The sequence below is a fragment of the Sceloporus occidentalis genome, unplaced genomic scaffold (genome assembly GCF_023333645.1).
Source record: "Sceloporus occidentalis isolate IW3139 unplaced genomic scaffold, rSceOcc1.0.p SCAF_3, whole genome shotgun sequence".
NCBI lineage: Eukaryota > Metazoa > Chordata > Lepidosauria > Squamata > Phrynosomatidae > Sceloporus > Sceloporus occidentalis.
In genome coordinates, this window is record NW_028316983.1 from 98,774,246 (window position 1) to 98,790,605 (window position 16,360).

Sequence of the window (16,360 nt, forward strand, 5' to 3'; positions counted from 1 at the left end):
CCTTTCATTGCTTTGATAATTGAGCAAGATTTACACTATCACATCAGCTATCATTTTTGGGCTTCATAATTTCAAACCAGTTAAGATATTAAAGGTATTTTGTGTAAGCTTTATGCACACAGCTTATTTTAGAGTTAGTGTTCATATTACTTGGGCAACTGTGTTGTGATTTGTCATTTTGATGGTCTTTTGTCTTGTTTTGGTTTAGTTTTTACTGGGGAGGAGCTCTTAGGCTGAATCCACACCCGGCAAATAATTCATCCTTACTTCAGTCCCAGTCTTGTTTGAACACATGACATTCCTCTAGTATTGAAGTGATAGACCTTCTTTTAGATGCCTAGGGCTTTAATGCTATTTTTGATTCTGCAGTTTCTAGGAAAAACTGGAATTTTAAAATGTGTGTCCTGTGCCCTGAATCAAAATCAGGGAAGAATCAGAGACAGGGTTGGGGCAGGTTGATAGGTGATTGCCTAGGTCCTGAAAGCATGGAGTTGCCATTAAAAAAATCACATTTATGTATGGGTGGGACGCAGACAGAGTTCATGATATGAAGGATCCCAAAGTGGTTTACTATCCCAACCACAGCTGGCAAACATGGTGTTGACTTTTTTTTTAGTTCAGTGTATGAGGCCAGCATGGTGGAATGGTTTGAGTGTTGGACTAAGACACTGGGAGACCAGAGTTCGAATCCTGGCTTGGGCACAGAAATCCACTGGGTGACCTTGGACAAGTCCCACTGTCTCACTCTCATAGGACAGCAATGGCAAACCCCCTCTGAACAAACATTCCAAGAAAACCCTATGATAGGGTCATCTTAGGGTTGCCATAAGTCAGAAACTACTTGAAAGCACACAACAACAAATGAATGTATGCAGATATCTGCATATTTGAATATCTGAAGGGACACCTCTGTTTCAGAAACCCTCTGAGCCTTAGATATTTTAATATGGGGATATCTGCATGTATGCATACACTGAACTAAAAAAAGTCAAACAAGAGTCCCACCAAGTGTTCATCCTCCTCTGAGGTGTCACACGGTGAGGTCTGCATCCCCTAGTGACACCCCTGCTACCACCACCACCCAAATATGAAGGTCCGGTGAAGGGGGTGCTGAGGGAAACAAGATTTTCCTTTTCCCCCCCTCACTCTTCCCCAACTTAGTTTTGGCATGCAGCTGCATTTCTTCGGCCTCAGAGCTGTAGCACATTAAAAAGCAAAATAGATATCACAAACCAGAAACTTATCTTCTCCTGGGCTAGAAACAGTGGTAATGGAGAAGGTAGACTAGTGATGGGTTTTGCCTCATAGTCCATTATCTTGCTAACTAGTTCAATACAATAATAAAGTGGCTCAGTTCATATTTCAAGAGCTTTGTACAGAATATGTAGAAACTGTCTTATAGAGTTTTCCTCTTGTAAAGGCAAAACCGTGTGCCTTGAACAAACTTCATTTACAATTTTAATATTAGACATTTGAGGGAAGGGAAATGTTTTCCGAAATGGCAAAAACCTGTATCAAATATGCATTCTACAGATTCTTGCTTAATAAGAGCAGGTTGTGCTGTAGCAACATAAATCACAGTATTCTCGTCTTACTTTGACAACTTTAATTGCTGTGCTTGAAAATACAGGACTATAATCATCATTAATTATTAAAAACCACTTGTTCAAGTAATAATTAAAATAATTTAATACAAATAGCATACAGTGCACCTACTGTATTTAGGGAAGGTCCTATGCAGATACATAAAATGAAACAAACTGTCCATTGTCTCTTGAGTTAAAACTTAACAATATTAAACACCAGAGCTGAAAGGATTAACATTTGAGCTCACGTATGGACAGAACAATATTTGGTCTTTCCTTAGAGTAAAATTTAGATAATATTTTTACTAGCGATGTCAAGGCAGCCGAATGGTATAATGTCATGGTCAATCTGGAATACATATGCATCTAGTGGACACTGCTGCAGAGTATAAATGTAATCACTTTGTAAATAATCACCTTATGAAAAGCTATCATTAGATGCACACTTACGTTGAAGTCTCTAGGATTAGATTCCAGGATTGGGATCCATTTGTTAGGTTTCTGACACTCCAAATTTAATACATCATCCTAGAAATACTGAAAATACTTAAATACCAAATTTAAATGATGCTTACTTCTGTGTAAGTGGGGCTAGAATCCTGGCCTCGTCTATCCGCTGAACATTCCCCATGGCATAAAATACATAAGATTACAACTTCAGTGGATGATTTCTGGTCAAAACGTCTTATAATTTTGTTGACTTTTCCCTCTAGAACCAGCACGAACTGCTGTTTGATCTTGCTTCATTTGGGAATATTTTCCCCTAAAACTCTTCTCTACATCTTGCTTCTCACCAGAATCTGTTCTTAAACTGTATGACTGTTATTGCCTGTTCTTTCCTGTAATTATGATCTGAATATCTGGTGCATGGCAGGAACCCAGGCCTACAGTTCCACCTTGTGGCAGTTGTACTATATTAGTGTGTTTTCCTGACAAGGCTTTGTTAACAACACTGATCCTCAAAAGGATAGTCATATAGTTTAATAGTCATTCATAAAAGCAAGAACAAAAATATTTGCTCTTCAAATATACTGCTTCCTCTTCTTTTTGCAATCATGCATGGAAGGATGTTCCAAGAATTCTCCTGACTTCTCTGGCCAGTTTTCCTGAAGAACAAGGGCTTAAGGGGTGTGATAGTGGGAGGGTTAGAAGAACAAGAGAATAGTGAGGGCTTACAGTGAGGGGAGGCATAGAAGCTCAGTAGCCTCAGGCAATTGCAAAAAGGTTGTGTATCTAACTTAAGTGTTTGGATCTTGGCCAACATTAATGATCGCACTGAGCATTTTTTCACTGAGTTTTCAATAGGTATAGATTTATAGGCCTGGAAAGGTCCCCAAGGACCACTTAGTCCAACTCCTTATTAGTACAGGAACCCACATATAAAGCACCCCTGCTAGCTGGCCCTTCAACCTCTGCTTTAAAATATCCAACAAAGGGTCCAGCACCTTTCAATGGAATTTATTCCTCTGTCAAAAATTATCAGGAAAGAGCAATAATTGTTTCTTGCAACTTCCTAGTTGTATATATTTTAGAGAGCCCTCTAGCTACGGACCGCCAAGCCATGGACCACAAAGCATCACTAGAGGGACATAGAGAGTGCAGATTGCATCAGGTGACATCTGAAAAGAGGATGAACACCTGGTGGGGCGATTGCTCACCATCCGTCCCAAGACCCTCTTACCACCCCCTCCACCAGCCAGGCCACCTCTGTTGTCCATTGACTGCAGCCACTGGCAGATGTGGGTGCAGCTGCCACCTGGCAGCCCCTTCTGGGTCTGGTAGGGCTACTGGCATGCCAGGAAATAGAGACAGTGGTGCTGGCAGCAGTGTGGCTATAGACTCCTCAACTTCCCCAAAGGAGAAGAACCATGGCCCTCCCTGTCGCCATCAGCTTCCTTTCCCACCAGTCCAGCAGCCCTGCCAGACCTGGAAGGGGCTGCCAGGAGGCAACAGAATCCCACCACCAGCCACAGCAAATCACCTTGCCTTCCATTCCTACCCACTGACCTGACCTACATTCCCTGCATGAGAAGAAACCACAGAGCAGGGCAGTGGGAGGGAAGGGAGGGCAAGGCAGACAGCAGTGTGCCATCTGGGGAAGGTGCTGTTGCCGCCTGGCACCCTTTTCCAGGTCTGGAAGGGCTTCTGGCAGGGCAGGATGGCACAATTCAGGGATTATAAGAGGGAGCGACGATTGCATGACAATTGAGGAAGCGCGCCAGTCTTCCACACAGGCGCTCTTCCTCCATGTTTGAGGGACTTTTGACAGACATTTTAGCAGCGATTCAGCCAGGTATGACAATCTTCAGTGTTAGCAATGCGGAAGGCAGTAGGAAAAGAGAAAGACCACAATACAAGTAGATTGATTCAATCAAGAAAGACACAGCCTTGAGTTTGTAAGACCTGAACAAAGAGGGATCTTGGAGATCTCTCATTCACAGGGTCACTATGTGTCGACTAGAAATTGACTTGGTGGCAAATAACAACACAGTGGAATGTGCTCTTTGAAGAAGTACAGCAATGGATGCTCATATTACAATTGTTTTGGCTCCAAGCGGAAATAATTTGCACTAGAGCTTTTAAAGGATTATACAGTGGTGCCTCGGGTTACGAAATTAATTCGTTCCGCTGTCAATTTCGTAACCCGAAAGGCTTTCGCAAGCCGAATCCCCATAGGCGCTAATGGGGAAAAGCCGCGATTCCGTGTGAAATCGCGCAGAAAAGCACCAAAAGTTTTTTCGTAACCCGAAAAAACTTTCTTAACCCGGAACAATAATTTCCTATGGGTTTTTTTCGTATCCTGAAAATTTCGTAACCTGGGTATTTCGTATCCCGAGGTACCACTGTATTTCCATAGCTGTTATGTAGGGTTTTCTTTTTTAAATGTTTTATCTACCTTTTGTAGCAGTAGTTTTATAGTTGTGGAGACTATAATTGGCAAGGTTAATACAGATTAACACAGAATTACTCCTCCCTACCCAAAGTCACCCAGTATATATATATATATGTATACACACACACACACAACTCTCTTCCATGCCAGCATTCTCTGAAGATGCCATCCACAGATGCTGGCAAAACGTCAAGAATAAACTCTTCTAGAACATGGCCGCATAACCCGAAAAACCCACAAAAACCTATGGATGCTGGCCATGAAAGCCTTCAAATTCACATAATACACTCTGTTTAGTTAAGAAAACCTAGAATTGATTTGTACCCCCAATATAACTGCAAACAAGCCATAAACATTTCCCAGTCTTTCTTCATATTATTCCAATATTTGTTTTTCATGAACACTGTCAATTTGTCCATTTCAACCAACTAAATCACCAGAATGTATTTTATTTTTTGTGGGGGTTTAGAAAGAGTTAGCTTTCAGTTAGCTATATGTGTCTGTGTGTGATTCTTTCTGTATTAATTAAAACCATTTTTTCAGTCCTAAGCAGCTAACTAATTCTTATGGTAGAAAAGATTGGCTGTTAAATTAAAGGATTTAGCAGCACAGGTTGGGTCTCCCTTATCTGGAATTCCAAAATCCAAAATAATCCAAAATCCAAAACCTTTCTCATGGGTGGCTGAGATAGTGACACCTTTCCTTTGTCATGATTCAGTATTTACAAACTTTGATTCATGCACAAAATTATTTAAACTATAATGTATAAAAACCTTCAGGCAATGTATATTAGGCTGAGTACGAAACATAATTGAATTTCATGTTTAGGCTTGGGTCCCATCTTCAAGATATTTCCTTATCTATATGCTAATATTCCAAAATCCAAAAGGATCCAAAATCCAAAAAATATGTGGTCCTAAGCATTTTGGATAAAGGAGACTGAATCTGTATAGGTCATATTCTTCTTTCTCCTGTATGATTTTTAACACCTTCGACTGATGAAAAAGCCAGTGGAGCTTCAAAAGCTTGCAACATTGGATGGCCCAATAATGTCTGTTTTGTGGATTTTTTATGTTTTTCTCAACCTGTACTAGTTTCTGAAGTGTTTAAAAACCAAACTTGTCTTTCTTTTTTTAATTTTCTTTATCCCCCTCCCCAGCTCCTGTGTGTGTGTGTGTGTGTTTCAAAATGATGTGGAATCATAAGCAAGGACTATGGAAGAATTGGTTAACTTCTATATATTTGGCATTTGCTCCCCATGGTTTGAGAGGGTGCAAAAGAATATGGATGTTGTAAGTGCATGTAAAGTGGATGCATGCAAAGAAAAGAGATTGAGGATGCAAAGGAATATTCAAGTTGTGGATAAATGCAAAGGATAGAGTTTGAGAGGATGCAAAGGAGTGTGGCTGTTGTGGGTGCAGGCAAAGTGGACGCATGCAAAGGAAAGAGATTGAGGATGCAAAGGAATATGCGGATGCATGCAAAGGATGGAGTTTGGGAGGATGCAAAGGAATGTACATGTTGCAGATGCATGCAATGGGAATGCATGCAAAGATGAGAGTTTGAGAAGATGCAAATAAATTTACATGTTGCAGATACATGTAATGGGAATGCATGCAAAGGAGAAAGTTTGAGAGGTTGCAAAGAATGAGGATGCATGCAAAGGAATTTGAATGTTTTGAATACATGCAAAGGAATTTGAATGTTTTGAATGCATGCAAAGGATAGTGTTTTGACAGGATGCAATGTGAGTGTTGTGGATGCATACAAAGTGGATGTATACAACGGATAAGGTTTGAGAGATTGCAAAGAAATGTGGTTGTTGTGGGTTCAGGCAAAGTGGATGCATGCAAAGGAGAGAGTTTGAGAGGATGCAAAGGAATGTGGATGCATGCAAAAGAATGTGGATGTTGAGAAAAGGCAACCTCAAGCTGCAAGCCCAGGTTGGGGGGGGGTACTCCCTGTCCTCCAACACAGGAATCTCACTGGAGGGTCCACTCTATAAAGATGCTTTCTTCCCCTGCAATTTATTATTTGCAATGGGGGACTACGCTTCCCAGCATGCCTTCCTCCATGACAGCTTGTTTGTGATTGGCTAAGATGCGTTCTGGTTGGAACTCTGCATGTGGCGGCTGCTGCTGCTGCTGTGCTAAGAGGAAGGCAGTCTTTTGCTGGCTCTCTATGTATGTATATATGAGAAAAGGTAAGTCAGCTCTCCTTGTGTGCTCTGATGGGAATGGGCTGTTTTTCCTTCCTTGTCATGATGATGATGATGATGACTTCCCTCCCAGTTCTTTTGTTCCTGACCTAGTTAGTGGTGAGGAAGGAGCCTGATTTTAAAAGGCATGTTTTGTATTGAAGTGTGTGTTTAGGGAAATTTAGCCAATCCAAAAACTGGGAAAGCAAGACTTAAGTGATGCAGAGTGGATGATCCGAAAGGGATAAAGAAACATGTTCAGAGAGGATTACTGTACACTCCAGAGCTGTGGGGGAAGAAAAATCAAATCAAATCAAAGCCACAACTAGTGATTTCTCCATCCATTTGTTCAAACACTAGCTATTTCAGTTTCTTCTTAGAGAAGCTTTTATTTAGCCAAGCAGAAAAGTGAAGCACTGATATGTGTGATATGTCTGTTTTCATGGCAATCTTTTCTTATCTGTCTCCCATCTATTCGTTGTCAAAGTCATTGCAGAGAGAGAAATGCTAGTATTTGGTTTGTTGATTTCATCTGGTGGAATGCTGCATTTCAGGGGGGGGGGGGGGGGAGAAAAGTTTGCCTTGAATGGTGTGTGGGAAGTTTGTCACATCATAAGATGATTCTGACACATTGAAGGACATTAAAAGCGTTGTAGCTGCTTGGCTGAAAACTGTTCAGGGGTTGAGGACAGCGCATTAGGTGTTTTGACATTTCTAAACAGGCTCACTTCAATCTCTGCTGATAAAAAGAATAAAATAAAATGTAACGTTGTGTTTCCTTATTTCACCCCCCTCTTTCATAACATTTCCAAGGAGACGCTGGAGGCAAAAGGCGTCTTTGGCACAAAGAGCAGCAAACGGACCAAAAATACAAGATCTTCAAGCCTTCCTCCTGTCCTCTGCATCCGTGTTTTTCCAAAGTATAAGTTCAGTAGGCTACGTTCAGATGGAGAGCCTAAAACACCAACATTGACACTGAATTCACCGTCTACCTGTTTGTGTTGAAGTTATTGCTAAATGCAAGCTACTGGGCTTGTTTTTGTTTTTAAGAACAGCCAGGCACCTCTTTGGAATTTCTGGGAGTGGGAATGGAACAGCCTTAGGATGGAAATAATGTGCGGCTGTGAAGAAAAAGCAGAATTTTCTTTCATTTTGAAAGAATAAACAATATGCAGAAAAAGCATGAAACCCTGTTTTAGCAGCCTGTCAGCTTTAAAAACAAGATTGAATGACCAACCAAAATCTTGTTTTAAAACCTGGATGGTATTGTGGGAAACAGTTGTGTCGGCTGAAAACTCTACCAACATAGTCATATCTAAAGATGTACAATTTAATTTTACTTGGGAGGGCTACCTATCGCAGTCTTGACACCTGAATCCAGTTTCAGGACCAAACTATAGCACTGGATAAATAAAAGTGTACATGCACAAACTGCCTTTCCCTCACTGTTGTGTAGCCACATCCCACACCCATCTAGAACTATGGAAACTAGTTTCCAGATAGTGTACAGTCAGCCCTCTGTATCCATGGATTTTTATCCATGGATTCAAGCATCCATGGCTTAAAAGTATTTTTAAAAATACTATAAATTCTAAATAGCAAACCTTGATTTTGCCATTTTATCTAAGGGGCACCATTTTGCTATGCCATTGTATTTAATGGGACTTGAGCATCCACGGATTTTGTTATCCACGGGAGGTCCTGGAACCAAACCCCAGTGAATACCAAGGCCCTACTGCAGCTGCATTTCTGGGGAGCCTTTTGAGCCATGGTGTGTCATATTCTGGAAATCGACTCCTGCAAGTTCCAAGGGGGTGGCCAATGGTCATGTTATTCTTGATGGACTGTATAGCATATGAAAGAATTTAAGAACTTTCATGAAACTTAATTTTAAAGACTTATGCTTTCATGAAAATGGGCTAATGACCATGAAAGCTGACGTCAAATAAAACTTGTTAGTGTTTAAGGTGTTTCTTGTGACTTGTTTCCACTCACAAATAGAATTCTCCTGCACACCAGTAATGATATAGTGGCTAAGGTGAGAAAATTATACACCAGGAAGCTCCTCATTTGAATGTGAGAATCCATAAGTGCACTTAGGTCAAAGTTGGGGAACCTATCAAATTCAGTTTTAGAAAATTCAAAGACATATTAGTCTGGAAAATCAGTATGCAAAGGGTCTTGCAGCACCTTTGAAAGATAGAAGTTGGTAGCAGGAGCTTTCTTAGACTTGAGCCTAAGTCTACGAAAGCTCATGCTACCAACTTCTGTCTTTCAATTTCAGAGAAGTTACTGGGGGCCACATTCCAGTGACTAGAGGGGCCAAAGACAAAAAGGAGGAAACCAAAAATTCCAGCATATGTAACTAAATCTCTTACCACTAGTAGTTGAGCCTTAAGAATACAATTTCAACATTCTAAATTGTTAACTGCTGTCAAGTTTATTTTGACTTATGGCAACCCTATGAATGAAAGATCTCCAAGTCACCCTATCCTCAACAGCCCTGCTCAGGTTGTACAGATTCAGGGCCATGGCTTTCTTGATTGAGTCTTATCAAGACTGCAGTCTTCCCTTTCCTACTGCCTTCTACTTTATCAATCATTATTGTCTTTTCTTGAGTCATGTCTTCTCATTATTTGTTCAAAGTACGACCGTCTCATTTTAGTCATCTTCGGCCCTTTACAGATGGGCCTTTTAGTACGTACTCTGTACATACTAGGGTTGCCCAGGGGCGTCTTTTTCAGACGCCCCCAACTCTAGTATGTACAGGGTATGTACAAAATGGCGGTGCCCATTCTACATGGGCGCCGCCATTAGGACGTCACAGCCGCGCCACCTCCAAACGGAGTGGCGTGGATGTGATGTCCTGGCGCCGCAGAAGGGTGCCTGTGGTGCCCTTTCCGCGGCACTGGAAGGAGCTCCAAAACGGAGCTCCTTCTTGGGTTTGTGTCGCTGGCGCAGCCTTTACACGGCTGCGCCAGCGACACAAAGGAGAAAGGGGCCAAGCAGCCCCTTTCTCCCTCTCCCCACCGTGTTGGGGTGTCCTTGGGGTTTGAAGCCCCAAGGACACCCCTTTCCAGGCTGCGGGGAAGCAGCCTTTTGCCACTTCCCCGCTGCCTGGAAAAGCGGTGGATCGGGGCCTCAGGGCTGCCATTGTGGCAGCTGAGGCCCCGATCTGTCGGGGAAAGGGGTGGGTACAGGCCGCCGCAAAAGGGTGGTCTGTAAACCACCCTGGTTTCAAGAGTTCAGGCTTGATTTGCTCTAGGACCCATTTATTTGGCTTTTTAGCAGTCTGTTGAACTCTTCTCCAGCACCACATTTGAAATAAGTTGATTTTCTTCCCCATCAGATTTATTTACTGTCCAGCGTTCATATCCATACACAGAAATGGAAAATATAATGGCATATGGAATCCTAACTTTATTATCCAATTATATATCTTTACACTTCAGGATCTTGTCTGGTTCCTTCATAGCTGCCTTCTAAGTCCTTTTCTTATTCTGTTTTCTTGACTACAGTGTCTATTCTGATTAACGGCTGAGCCAAGGTATGGAAGATCTTGAAGTAGTTCAGTGTCTTCATCATCTACTTTACAGTTATGTACTTGAAGCATTTTGAACACTGAAGCACTGTATAAACACTACATGCTATGAGGTAATAATACTAAATTCTTTCTGTATGATTGCACATATTTGATAGGTCCTGGATGCCATTTCATTGTGTCTTTCTTTTATCAAAATAATAGATAATATTAAGGTTGTAAATGGTGGCAGTTATACATACTAACATACATCTTAAGTGCTTTAGCAAGTATTCAACTGTTTTCAAGAAAGTGTACTTCATGCAGTTTGTCAGTCGTCTGTTGTTTTTCCTTCCTCCCCTTCATCTTCTGTCATTCTTTATATTATTGACAACCAGGCTGTGAAAGCTGTTCCTTATGTAGCCACAAAAAGGAGGAGTCAGCAAACTTCTTGGACATAACAAAGAGGAGGAGGAGGTGATGGTGGTGGTGATAATATGTAGAGAGATCTTGTCACACCTTTGAGACTAAGTAAAAGAAAGAAGTTGGCAGCATGAGCTTTTGTAGACTTCAGTCTACTTCCTCAGATACATTTGGTGGAGTGGAAAGCCAAGGACAGATGTATATATTCCATTGGTAATTATGTGGATGATGGTGGTGATGATGAGGATGATGATGATGATGGAATATCCCCGCAAAAAGCATCTCAGGCCACTGAGAACAGAGTATGCTTAGTTGCCAGGCAATACTGGTTGGTGGGGATGGGAAAATGAACCCAGTGATAGGAGTGGTGTGTTCTGGGAAAAGATATGGGCTACCTGATTTAGAAGAATGTAAAGGAACACCTTAAACTGCAACATTGTGCTTCAGCCACTTGTGGATAGACCTTGTACTCAAGTGAAAGACAAAATGATTTTTTTCAAGCAAGAATGGACTTAGTATTTTCATTTATTTCTTCTGTATGCACGTAGCCATAGAATTAATGCGTTTACTATTGCGTATACTTGACTATAAGTCTACTTCAAATAAGTTGAGGGCATGTGTTGGGGCCAAAATTGTGTATTTTGATACATCAAAAGGGTAAAAATTAGGGGCATGTAACAAAGGATGTAAAGGTTGAAGGAAAGGGAAATGAATTGGCATCGTGGAGGAGAAAGTGTGGAGGGTCAATGCTTCTTTTAGGTTTTCCCAGGATACACTAAATTCTTGCCTTTTGCCATTCTACTCAGATAAGGGGGTGGTTTGTATGGGTTAATGTACGTTACATTTACAATTACATTACATTGACCTGTGGAAAAATTGGCCAACTTTTTTGGGAGTTGGGTTTTTTTAACTAAAATTTCTAGATTTATACATGAGTATAGACAGTATCTCCATTTTCCTAAATACCATTCTTCCCATTGCAAAGCCTTCTAATCTAAAGCCAGTGGCCCTTGTGGCATCTTCTAACTCTATGATTCTATGATTCTCTTTTTAAACTGCAGGAAAACAGCCATTCTAAATGTACTTCTTTGTATTACCTTCATACCCTTACAAATGACCCTGGACTTGCTGTTATAGAAAATATAGCAGGTTTTCATTGAATGGGAAGCAGTGAGAGGATGCTCATAACAAACAGGGAGGTTTCCATGGGAACAGATGGAACTTAAAAGCTTAGGCGCCATCACTAAGAAATTCCTGTTCCTAATACATACTTCTTCCCCCAAAGATTGGTAGCTTGTACTTGGAATACCCCGACATTTAAAGGTTGGTTGGCTGTACTTGAAATACTGTAACATTTAAATGAGTAACTATAAAATTCCAGCAATTGATGACTGATCTTTGAAATGCATTGAAATGATGGAGATGGACAAATTGTCAACATCAATAAAGGAAAATTCACCGGGAAAGTTCAAAGAAGATTGGAGAATTATTAGAATTCTGGGAAGAGAAAAGGGGCGATATAATAAATAATATACACCTGAATTACTCACTTACGAGATTTCAAGAAGAGAAAAAGCTCGAGATTTAAGAAATTGTATATAAATCATACTATGATTGGTATAATGGTATACTGCTAATTATTATTGAAAGGGTTATATTGAATTCGATATAAGGAGGAGTAGAACGATAAATTACAATTTAAACATATACAGTTGGTTATATAAAAAAGGCATGAAGTGATCTTAAAGAGGTGGAATGTGGGATAAGAGGCTGTAAAGGCAGAAGAAACAGATACAGTTTAACTCATATTTGAAGGGTGAACCAACAAAAATTATAATGGGTGGGGGGGCAAAGGATTGTAAATGTTATAAAATTTTAAATGACTGATTGATATTTGGTGATGCCATTTGTTGATGATGTACATAGTTAATAAAAATAGAATAAAAAATAAATGAGTAACTGTAAATTTAAATAATCGGCATTTGTAAAGGATCAGTCACTTAAAATTGTATTAAAAGTCAGAGCTTGAATACAGCCCAGAGACATAGTGAATCCCACTTTTTGGGGGAGCGGGGGAAGCAAGATATAGGAGCCAGCATGGTGTAGTGGGTTGAGTATTGGATTACGACTGTGGAGGCCAGGGTTTGATTCCCAGTTCAGCCATGAAGCACACTGGGTGACCCTTGTCAAGTTACATACTCTCAGCCTCAAGGGAAGGCAATGGCAAACCTCCTCTAAACCAATCTTGTTTAAAAAAAAAACCATGATAGGGTCACCGTAAGTCGGAAATGACTTGAAGGCACACAACAACAACAGCAGGCAAGATATAAAGTGATTGAACTATTTAGTTTGAAATCCTTATAATCAAATATTTTTCAAATTGCAAAGAAATAACTGCATTAGATTTATAAACTAATAAGGGATAATATGACTATGGCTGCATCTGTGCTACTGAAATAATCCAGTTTGACACCACTTTAACTGGCAAGGCTCAGTGCTGTGGAATTCTGGGAATTGTAGTTTTATGAGATATTTAGCCTTCTCTGTCAGAGAGCTCTGGTGCCACAACAACCTACACTTTCCAGAATTCCATAGCATTGAGCCACATCAGTTAAAGTGATATCAAACCAGATTAATTCCTCAGTGCAGATGCAGCCTGTGTGTGGTGTATTACTGTAGTTACTTTCATAATTGCAAGATTTCTCCTTGCCAGATAATTTACGTGTTGCTTTGTGTTGCTGCCTCCTGTTCTGGTGGGAGTGTAGGTGGCAAGGTGGACAGGATGAGAGTGTATGTTTTCTTCCATAGGCCAGGGTAGCATTTTGGTGGTTTGTGGGGTTTTTTTTTTGGGGGGGGGGGTGTTTTGACTATTTCAGTGACTTTGGGGAACTGGGAAGTAACAAATTATTGTTACTTTTTTAAAAATGTGCTTAACTTTACCTTTTGCAGGGGGTGGGGTTAGAACTAATATAGGTATAACAAATTACTTTTAAAATTAACTTTGAACACTGCTACAGATAGGCTAAAATGCCACTAAAGAAGCTAATAGAGTGTTCTTTGCCTCATTTGCTCTATCCCTCAGATTTTCATCAGATATCCTGGTATCTGCTGGGATTTGGTTCCAGGACTCCCTGTGGATTTCAAAATCCATTGATGCTCAAGTCCTGTTAAATACAGTGGTGCAGTAAAAAAGTGTCCCTTATATAAAATGGCAAAATCAAGGCTTGTGCTTTGGAATTTATATATTTTTTTAATATTTTCAAGCCATAGATAGTTGTATCCATGGATAAAGAATCAATGGATACAGAGGGCCAACTATACTACATAAAATTGAACAGTACTGGTGGTGGTAGTAGTAGTAGTAGTAGTAGCAGGGTTGTGTTGCCTGTCATTCTGAGGTGTATGGCCCAATAATTTAACTCTGTGTATTGGTGAGCCAAGACTCATAGAAGATTTTCATATCGGTGCTTACGGTAGGTTAAGCGCTGGTAAAACGTCCCTGAAGCTCAAGTGTGTGAAAGCTGGTGGTGCTTCTGAAATATCAATGAAGCTTCGCCTCACCTCTACCATCCTCAAATCGTTCATGGAACAGCCATTTCCTATTAATGCAAAGTTCCCGTTAATAGGAAATGGCTGCTCTGTGAATGATTCGAGGATGGTAGAGGCAGAGGGGACGCTTCACTGACGTTTCAGAAGCGCAATCGACTTTCACATCCTCATGCTTCAGGGACATTTTATCGGCACTTAACCCATGGTAAGCACTGGTGGAAAATTTCATATAGAGCCACAGCACATCCTGTAAATGCTAAACAGGTATCTTGAGAAGCAGCGATGAGATGGGTAGGTGAAACAGCACTTCATAATAATCCAAGGCAAACTTTTATCACTCGCCGCCATTTAATCTAGTTGTTTATAAATGTTCATGTTATGGAATGCAATCCATATGAGTCAATGAGTCCCTATCCCTCATTTCTCCTGGATGTTGGTGTCATTCCTGTCACGTGATTTGTGTGCAATGAATTAATAGGAGAAAATGCCTGGTGTGAAACCAAATGAGGAATGTGTAGAGTGAGGGCTAAAGAGCCCTTAGGGATACTTGAACGTGACTCGATTTGAAATCTCTTGGCGGGGAAAGAAATTTACAGCAAAGGACATTTACTTTGTAGTTCCCTCATACAATCTCCCGATATATTAATTTCCTCTTGGCTTTTAAATCTTGTCATGGCTGATTAGGTGGGAGTACAAATGGAATTTTGTAATCATAGTCATGAGAAGAAAATAGTAATTTGGGTATTTTTAAATCTTTGCACATGGTAGGTTGCTACATGAAAACCCTATCCAAATGGTTTGGGATTTAAACTGACACAGTTAAAACTTCTCTTGTGGCTCGTGTAAACATAGGTGAACCCTGTTTTGCAAATATAATAGGGAAAATTTTAAGCTGTAAAATGTTTCCCTTGGGCTTTTAAACAGAAAGGTTGCCACATTTTAAACAGAACAGTAGCCAAATCCTCAGAAATTGAGGCAGTGATGTCTTTCCCACCTCTTTCCTCCATATTAAGAGAAGCTTCATCAGCCAAATTTCTGACTCAAACTCATGTTCTAGGAAGAAGCAACACCTCTAAATAACATCTGAACTACTGTCAAATAAATAGCCAGTTAGGATACCAGTAAGAGCAGAGACATGTAACAAGTTTTCCAAAAGTTATATTTGCTTTGGGTTATACGATTATTAAAAATATAAGTTAAAAAAAGGAGTTTGAATAGCAGAGGTACTTGAGAAGTATTGTATATTAAAATCTTTGACGAATGTGAGATATTTAACATTACAGAAAGGTAATGGAGTTTTAAAATCAAATAAGAGATGCTCATTAATCTTAGAAAAAGCTGTCATTTATGTTTAGGATTAAATGTAAGCACTCTAATGTTATAAATTTTGTGATTGACTGACTATAGATAATAAAAATGGAAAAAATGATGAAGAGGTTGTGAGGAAAAAAAAGATTAGTACAGAGATATGGGGATAGGCATTAAGGTTGCTGTACATGGAACCATAGAGTGAAGGAAGTTTGTAGGCCATTTTATCAAAGTATCGGTTTGGTGAAGGAAATCTAGAGTTGGCTCATTCCCAACAGCTGGTTGTCTAGTTTCTGCTTGAAAAAACCCATTGTAGGAGAATTAACCTATCCCCTAGCTAACTAGTTCCATTACCAGATTCTTACTATTATTTTCCCCCTCTTAATCTATCCTTTTGCCTTCAGACCAGTATAACCCTCTTGCATAGCAGAGAATAACTCTTCTGTGTAACAGACCCTCAAATATTTGGAGAGTTGTGTTGTGTCTACCTTTTTCTTCTCTCCTGCAGGATAAACATACAAACAGTTGGCCTTCCACATCTGCAGCTTCGACTTTTGTGGATTTGATTATTTATGGATTTGATTAATATGTTCTCTCTAGGAATCTCTAGATCTTCCAGCATGACTCTGTGGTCAACTTCTGCCCAAAATCACACTGGAAGACCTAGAGATTCTAAGAAGTTTATCACACGAAGGAGATCGGGAGTTTATCCTGAGAATATCCCAGAAAAATTACACAAAATGATTTCATACAATGTTGCACAAAACCCACCATGGTCACAAAGAAGCATTAACCTGCATCTTTTTACTTTTGGAATTTCAGCAACAATACATTTTTGATATCACTTTATTGGTGCAATTGTGTGTGATAATCATTTGCGCAAT

The 16,360-nt window shown here is 40.1% G+C and overlaps 1 protein-coding gene across 5 annotated transcripts in view; it reads left to right on the forward strand.

The window, feature by feature from the left end:
* The first annotated feature begins 6,595 nt into the window (after positions 1-6,595).
* Positions 6,596-16,360, forward strand: part of SAMD13 (sterile alpha motif domain containing 13) — a 41,209-nt gene continuing 31,444 nt past the window's right edge. For 3 of the 5 annotated variants that reach the window (XM_089518706.1, XM_089518705.1, XM_089518709.1), the window contains exons 1-2: positions 6,596-6,682; positions 10,195-10,330. Coding sequence is in view for 2 of the 5 variants with exons in the window: in XM_089518709.1 (XP_089374835.1) it covers positions 10,326-10,330 (5 nt within the window). In the remaining 3 variants the exon portion in view is untranslated. The remainder of the gene's footprint in view (positions 6,683-10,194; positions 10,331-16,360) is intronic. The other 2 variants (XM_089518707.1, XM_089518708.1) reach the window with 2 other exon arrangements.